Source organism: Manacus vitellinus, unplaced genomic scaffold (assembly GCF_001715985.3).
Source record: "Manacus vitellinus isolate BGI_N305 unplaced genomic scaffold, ASM171598v3 scaffold_25_pilon, whole genome shotgun sequence".
In the NCBI taxonomy this organism is placed as follows: Eukaryota; Metazoa; Chordata; class Aves; order Passeriformes; family Pipridae; genus Manacus; species Manacus vitellinus.
The window spans coordinates 2,776,384-2,784,154 of NW_021939882.1; the positions used below are offsets into that span (position 1 = coordinate 2,776,384).

The following is a 7,771-nucleotide window of genomic DNA, read 5'->3' on the forward strand; positions in this document are numbered from 1 at the left end:
CGCTATCCCCGGATCCCCCAAGTTCCGGAGGTGCCACATCCTTGGGGGGCCTCGGTGCGTTGGCCTGGGATTGCCCCGGTGGGCTGGGATTGCTGCAGACTTGGGATGGGGGGTGGCTCTCTCCGGTGGGACCCCTCGGCTGCCTACCCTGCCTGTCCTGCCCCCAGTGCAGGGCACCCGGTTCTGCGGTGCTGGGGCCCGGCTGGATCCAGGCCCCGCTGCAGGGAGCATCACCCCCCGCCAGCCCGTGTCCCCCAGCGCCCACCCGCATCTCCCACTCCACCCTGGTGCCGTGGGGCTGGCTGGGGCCGTCTGGGGCCGTCTTCCCCGAGACCCCCTCATCGCCCCCCAGGGTGCCTGTGCCGTGCGGGGATGCTGCCGGTACGCCAGGGTGCAGCTCGCTGGGCAGAGCCGGGGCACTGGGCAGTGTGGGTGCTGGGTGCATGCTGTGCATGATGCTCTCGGAGAGGGCAGGGAGGGGGCTACCATGCACCCACCACACGGCTGGGGCACCCACCGCCCAGATGGGCTGCACCCACCACCCAGCCGGGCACACGCCCATCTTTAGCCGGGTCCCTGCTCTCGGGACAGGGCTGTGTAGTGCTGTGTGGGCCTGGGTAGGTCCTGGTCCCCACCAGCCCTGCGATCTCCGTGGGGCCTCGCGGTCCCGCTGGCAGCCCAAGGGCGCTGTGGGCAAGCTCCGTGCGTGTTGCCGGCCAGGCGGCAGCTGTCAGCTCTGGGTACATCTCGCTTCCCGGCATCCGCTGCAAAGGAGCCGTCCCTGCCAAAGCTGCTGAGAGCAGCAAAATCGGTTCCCGGGAAGGCGAGTGCTGATGCCGGGTCCCCCCCCTGCCTCTCCAGCGTTGAGCCTGGCCGGGCAGTGATCCCTCTTCATCCCCGTCCTCGGAACTGAGATTGCCGTCGTCCCCAGCTGCTCCATCCCATGGTCACCGGGGTGCCAGCATCCCCGCTGCAGGGCCCGATGCCGGGGTGCGGGATGAGGGGTGATGTTGGGGGGGCTGCATCGGGCATGGTGATGGGAACAGTCCCACGGGGTGGGGGCCCAGCCTCGCTGAGCCAGGGTCTGGGAGGACACTGCGCCAGAGCCTGGTCCTGGGCCAGTGCCGGGGGATGCCACGCTCTTGCCTGGCCGGGATCCCTGTGTTTAGTCTGGGATTCCCCCTGCTCCAGCCCGGTCCTGGAGGGTCCGACCATCCCCTCCCCCTGCCCAGCCCCGCGAAGGCTGCTGGGGCCCATTACTCGATCGGAAAGGAATTTGGTGCTGCTTTCTGAGCACGCCGACTCCCTGGAGCTCCCAGCTACATTGGAAACACATGTGCTGGGGCTGGGAGGGGAGGCTGGGGCCATGTGACCCTGCCATGGCGTGGGGGGTGGGCTGCTGCGGGAGCCCTGGCTGCTGGCACCCAGAGGTACTGCTGTGCCTGCTCCAGTGAGCAACGGGGCCATGCAAGGGCAATGGGGCCGTGCTCTCCTTGATGGAGTGATGGGAGATCCTTGCTGGAGCCCCCCCCCTACAGGGAGCCCTCCCTGGGCTGCATGGGCCACCTCCACCCACGGGTGACCCACATACCTGGAACCTTGGGGTAGGAAGGGGCTGTATGGGTTGGGTGGAGGGATTAAAGCCCATGGAAGGGAGGTAAATGATGCATGATGCTGCCAGCACCTGCTGTGGCACAGCTGGTCCCCACAGCCAGGGGGTCATGGTGATGCTGTTGAGCTGTGGGTCACTGGGGGCACCCCGGGGGGATGTTGCTGGCCCCAGCATGGCCCCTCTGTCCCATGGACTGGAAACCTCCATGTGGTGTGGGGTCAGGCCGTGCTGCTGGGCTGTGTCCATGGCAAGTCCCAGCTGCCCTGGGAGCATCCCTGGGTGCAGGCATCAGCCCTGTGGTCAGATACCACCCAGCATGGCAGGGTTTCAGGGGGGAGAGGAGGCAGTGGATGCCCCCAGCACTCACAGGGCTCCCCAGGCAGTGATGCTGTGGCTCTGCCCTACTTCTTTCCTCCCATCTGCAGGCGGCTGCATCCCACCCTGCCAGCCTCCACCCCGCGGCCCTGCGCTCCCCCAAACTGCTGCTGTCCTCCCCCATTCCTGGGGGATCAGGGGCTACATTTGCCACCCTTCCCCAGCACAGGCATCACAGACGGCACTTTGCAGCTGTTCCAGGCCAGGAAGCTGGCGCCGGCTGGGGCGGCCGATTAGCGGGATCGGGATGTGCGGATTAAAGTCAATCTTGTTGGTGCAATTATCTGCGGCTGGCTGCCAGGGGCTTGGGGGGCAGCGGGTGCTGGAGTCGGAGGGAGGCCCTCTTCCTGTTAGGCACCTGCCTGCCTTCCCCCTGCTTTTTAGCTCCAGGCATGGCCCTGTTTTGGGGGTGGTTGTGTCCATAGGACCCTCGATTCCTGTCCCCCAGGCTGTGGCTGGAAGCTGTGAGCTCGGGTGAGGACAGCTCTGCCCGGCACCACAGGGATTTGAATAAGTGCTGTGTGGGCACCACCAGCCGAATGCTGATCGGCAGAGCCGTGGTGCAGGGATGTGGGGGATCCAGCACGGGCGGCCCCGGCTTTCCGGGTGCAGCGCGTGACGGTGGCAGGCAGGTTTGGGTGCCTGCCAGGCCCCGCAGGTCCCCACTGCCTGCCTGCCTCCCCCGCTCCCCTTCACTAATCACCTCGTCATCAGGGCGAGCTTCATCCCAGCTGGGATAGGGGGGTGTTGCCATGGTGATGGAGGATGCTGGTTGCCTAGCGACATTCATCCCCTCGCCCACCCGCCCTGGATCAATTTGGCATGCGTGGTTCCCCCTCCGTTGCTGGCTGTGTGCCCCTGGGGAGGTGCAGGCTGGTGGGGGTCCCCGTGGAGCCCCCAGGGGGGCTGGCCAGGGCACGGTGGGAGCGACAGGGGGTTTCCCATCAGCTGGGAACGGTTTCCAAGGAACAGTCTCCATGACGGCCCCATCACACCCCGGCGGCACATTGATTTGCTGCTGATGGTGCTCCGGCGTCCTCCCCCAGCCTGGTGCCTGCTGGGCTGGCGGCTCACGCAGACGGGCACGTGAGCAGCTCTGGGTTCCTACCGGGGGCACGGGGCTGTCCCCAAACCTGGTCACTAGCTGCCAGGGTCGTGGGGGGACAGGGATGGGTGTGCAAAGAGCTGTGAGGCTGTGGTGGCTTGTGGCACAGCAGTCAGTGGGTCCCTGTGCCCAAGTGACCATTCTGTCCCCAAAACTTCTGCCCCTGCTCTGTGGCTACCAGCAAGGATGGGTGGATGAGACCTGCCCCACATCCTGCCCACCCTGCCTGGTTGCCTGGCCCTTGATGATGGTGATGGACAAAGGCTTGGTGTGGCTATGTGGTAGCCTGGGGACCAGCCGGTCCCCCAGAGCCTGCCCTGACCTCAGTGTGACCAGGAAGGGGAGATGAGGGGGCCTCCTCACACTTGCTCTGGCTGTGGCTCACCCATGCTGTCTCCCCAGGGCCCTCTACACGTATGAGGATGGCTCTGATGACCTGAAGCTGGCAGCGTCAGGAGGTAAGGTCCTCTGTCCCCTCCACTGACTTGGCTCTGCCAGTGTTTTCCCTGGCACCCATTCCTGGTGCTGGGTGGACGTGAGCTGACAGTGCTGTGCCAGGTGGAGGTTTGCTGGAGCTTTCTGGCCACTTTGAGATCCAGAAGGTGATGTATGGCTTCTGCAGCGTCAAGGACCCCCAGGCCGTGCTCCCCAAATACGTACTTGTCAACTGGGTGAGTGTGTGTGGGGGCCATGCTGAGGGGGGGCTGTGCCCATGGGGAATGGCTGGGTATGAGCAAGGAGCTGGAGGTGGCCAGGGGGGTACAGGTGCCTCACAGTCCTGCTGTCCCGTGGTGGTCAGTGGGGTGGGGGTCACCCTGCTGCCCCTCCTGGCTCAGCCCCTCCCTGGCTGCCACAGGTGGGCGAGGATGTACCAGATGCCCGCAAATGCGCCTGCGCAAGCCATGTAGCCAAGATTGCTGAGTTCTTCCAGGTGGGTGATGCTGGGGAGAGGGATGATGCCGCTGGGGCACCAGCGCTGAACCCTGATGGCTGCTTGTCCTCCCCAGGGTGTCGATGTCATCGTCAATGCCAGCAGTGTGGAGGACATTGACCCAGGGGCCATCGGGCAGCGGCTCTCCAACGGGCTGGCCCGTGTCTCCAGCCCGGTGCTGCACCGCCTGCGGCTGCGCGAGGACGAGAACGCCGAGCCCGTGGTAATGTCCCTATGGCAGTGATGGCGATGGTGGCGGGTCTGGGGCATCCCTCCCGCCTGGGGCTCCTGTCTGCCACAGCCCCTCACCCTGTGTGCTGCTTACTGTCATCCCCCCTCGCTGATCCCAGCCCCTCCACCCCCCCCGCCTCTCCTCTGTCCCAGGGCACCACTTACCAGAAAACTGACGCCACCGTGGAGATGAAGCGGCTCAACCGGGAGCAGTTCTGGGAACAGGCCAAGGTGGGGTATGGGGGAGCAGCCAGTAGCCCCTGGGAGCAGGCAGGGTGAGTGATGAGCAGCCCTCTCATTCATCCCCCCCCCCAATCAGAAAGAGGAGGAATTGCGTAAGGAAGAAGAGCGGAAAAAGGCTCTGGATGCCCGGCTGCGGTTTGAGCAGGAACGGATGGAGCAGGAGCGGCTGGAGCAGGAGGAGAGGGAGCGGCGCTACCGGGAGCGGGAGGAGCAGATCGAGGAGCACAGGCACGGCAGGGGCTGGGTGGGATGCGGGTGTGGGATGGCTGAGCACATGCTGCAAGTGGCTGGGTGGGCACATGGGTGTCCCTCATGGGGTGGGGTTGGGGCAGGGACTGGCAGGAGCYGGTGCCCAGCGTCTCTCCCCCGTGCCCCCACGGCAGGCGGAAGCAGCAGAGCATGGAGGCGGAGGAGGCCCGGCAGCGCCTGAAGGAGCAGTCCATCTTTGTAAGTTGGAGTCGGGACTGCCACTGGGCATCCCCCCAGGGAAGGAATTTTCCCAGCTGGATGCCCAGGACATCCCAGAGCTTGGGAGGTGATGTTGCATCTCTTTCCAGGGGGACCAGCAAGAAGAGGATGACAGGCAGCAGTTCAGAAAATCGGAGTCGGAGGTGGAGGTGAGTGCAGTGATGGCCATGCCTGGTGCTGGTCCTCACTCTCCAACCAGTAGTGCCTACAGCTGGATGGGGATGCAGCTCGGGGGTGCATGGGGGGTGGTCCCACAGCCCCACACCACCAGGGCAGTGGGGCTCAGCCTCCCCCATCCACACAGGAGGCTGCTGCCATCATTGCTCAGAGACCCGACAACCCTCGGGATTTCTTCAAGCAGCAGGAGCGAGTGGCATCGGGCAGCAGCGATGCTGTCTCACCAGGCAGCCACAGGACAGGTGAGGGGCTGAGGGGGGGCTGTGGGCAGGGGGGTGGGCACTGAGAGACTAAGGGGGCCTGTGGAGCAGGTGAGTGTGGTGTCACAGCCCAACAAGTCACAGTGGGATGTGGAGGGACGAGGGATGCAATGGGGGGAGGGGGGTGTGTACCCTTTGCCATCCCTGGCACCGTGGTTCTGGGTGCCAAGGTCACAAGGATGGTAGGGGTCATCCTCCCCTGCTGTGCCACCATCACTCCCACTATCACCGCTGCTGCCACCGCAAATCACGTGGCCCCTGCAGCTGGGGCAGCTTGGCAGGGCTGGATGTCGGGGTGTTTTCAGCAAAAGGGGGCTCACCCTGCTCCCTGCTCAGTGTCGTCCGCTCACCTGTCACAGCACTGCACCAGCAGCCGGGTTGGGTGCGTGGTTGGTACAGCAGGAGAGACAGCTGGAGGTCCAGGGATTGCTTGGGAACACGTCCCATGATGACAGCTAAAAGGGGCAGGAGTGAGTGAGGCAGATGTGGGGCACTCAGTGTGCTGCCAGCTGGCAGGGGGTGCCCCATGGAGAGACCAGGCTGCCCCACAGTCTGGGGTCCAGCCCCAGAATTGTTTTTATGGCTCTTGGGCAGGGGCTGGCTGTCCTGGTGAGTGCCTCCGGCCGTGGGGCCGTGTCATGGTGCTGTGCTGGGGTGGCTGTGCCAGGAGGGAGCCTGTGATGTGTGTCCTTGCTGTGGTGTTTTGCCATGGGTTGTGCCATGGGCTGTGCCGTGGGGCTGTGCTGTGGGGTTGTGCTGTGGTGCTGTGCCTTGGGGCAGTGCTGTGGGCTGTGCCATAGGGCTGTGCCGTGGGTTGTGCCGTAGATTCACGCTGTGGGGTTGTGCTGTGCCTGAGCACATAGTTGGTCCCACGACCGTGTTCTGGCCTCTCTCCTCCCCTGACCAGGCAGTGCTGCCTCCCATCTTTCTGTCCTGCTACCTTTCCATCCTCTTCTCCTGCCATTCTCCTGCCATGCTGTCGGTGTTGCCTCCCATCCGTCTGGCCTCCCATCCCGGTGCCCTGATGCTCCAGCCCCGCCATAACTGTGCTGAGCAGGGACTGACCCATCTCTCTTTCTCTCTCTCCGTCTGTCCGTCCGTCTGTCTTTCTCTCACAGGTCGTCTTCACTGTCCTTTCATAAAGACAGCTGACAGTGGGCCGCCTTCTTCCTCCTCCTCCTCCTCCTCCCCCCCGCGGACCCCCTTCCCCTATATCACCTGCCACCGCACCCCAAATCTCTCCTCTTTCTTCCCATGTAGGTAGCTGGGAGCTCGCGGGCACACAGCTCCGGGGGGCCGAGCCGTGGGCAGCTGCCCCAGAGCCCCCCAGCCCCACGGCACACCGGACCGACAGCGGAGGCATCGCCCCTCCTGTGGGCACCCTGAGGGGGACGGGCACCCAGGCAGGACCGTGCCCACACCCCTGGGCACTCGGCATGCCCTGCTGGGGCTGTGCCCCTGGGGAGGGGGTGTTGGGCAGGCTGTGCCCGTGGGTCAGATGGGGACAGGGCAGAGCGATGCCTGGGGAGTTGATGCTCTGTGGTGGGATGGAGCAGACTGTGCCCATGGGGTAGAGGGGGCACAGGACGGGCTCTGGCTATGGAGCATAAATGGGACAGGACAGCTGTGCCCTGGATCATGCAGGACTGTGCTCATGGGGCAGTGTGGAATGGAAAAGGCTGTGCCCAGGACCATATGGGGCTGTGCCCATGGGGCAGTATAGGATGGAAAGGGCTGCGCCCAGGATCATGTGGGGCTGTGCCTATAGGGAAGAAGGGGATGGGATGACTGTGCCCATGGGGCAGAGGGGGATGGGAAATCTCTGCCCTGAACCATGCAGGACTGTGCCCATGGAGCAGCATGGGATGGAAAAAGTGATGCCTTGGATCATGTGGAGCTGTGCCAAAGGGCAGGCGGGGGGCCATGTAGGGTTGTGCTCCTGCCAGGCATGGGTGACAGGGCACAAAGCTGTACCTGCAGGGGCAAAGCAGTGCCAGGGCAGTGCCAGGGCACAGCTAGGCGACGTGTGGGCAGGGCCAGTGTGCACCATGGCAGGTACGGGGCTGCCCGTCCCCGTGTCTGGCAGGTGCAGGGCCTGGGACTTCTGGGGGTGGTAGGGATGCCTGGAGGGGTCATGGTGGTTGCTGCAGCCATAGAAGCCTCTGCCCTGCCACCCAGGAGGGATGACATGGTGACTGGTACATGGTGATGTGCATTTGGCAGCTGACAACTGGGTTGGTGTGGGGCAGGAGCGGTGCTGGGGTGCTGGTCTCCCCCTCGATGTGGGCAGCCCTCCCATGCCACCCCATCTCCCTTGTCTGCAGGCAGCCAGTCGGACGCCTTCCGCAAGGCCTCAGCAGCGGGCTGCA

At 64.8% G+C, this 7,771-nt stretch overlaps 1 protein-coding gene across 1 annotated transcript in view; it reads left to right on the forward strand.

Moving 5' to 3' along the window:
- Nucleotides 1–524: 524 nt before the first annotated feature.
- DBN1 (drebrin 1) overlaps nt 525–7,771 on the forward strand; it is an 8,468-nt gene continuing 1,221 nt past the window's right edge. Inside the window, exons 1-14 of the mRNA XM_029960179.1 lie at nt 525–617; nt 721–823; nt 3,034–3,073; nt 3,495–3,550; nt 3,651–3,763; nt 3,949–4,023; nt 4,100–4,246; nt 4,408–4,485; nt 4,574–4,725; nt 4,881–4,944; nt 5,055–5,114; nt 5,270–5,384; nt 6,521–6,658; nt 7,727–7,768. Coding sequence (XP_029816039.1) covers nt 525–617; nt 721–823; nt 3,034–3,073; nt 3,495–3,550; nt 3,651–3,763; nt 3,949–4,023; nt 4,100–4,246; nt 4,408–4,485; nt 4,574–4,725; nt 4,881–4,944; nt 5,055–5,114; nt 5,270–5,384; nt 6,521–6,658; nt 7,727–7,768 — 1,276 coding nt within the window. The remainder of the gene's footprint in view (nt 618–720; nt 824–3,033; nt 3,074–3,494; nt 3,551–3,650; nt 3,764–3,948; nt 4,024–4,099; nt 4,247–4,407; nt 4,486–4,573; nt 4,726–4,880; nt 4,945–5,054; nt 5,115–5,269; nt 5,385–6,520; nt 6,659–7,726; nt 7,769–7,771) is intronic.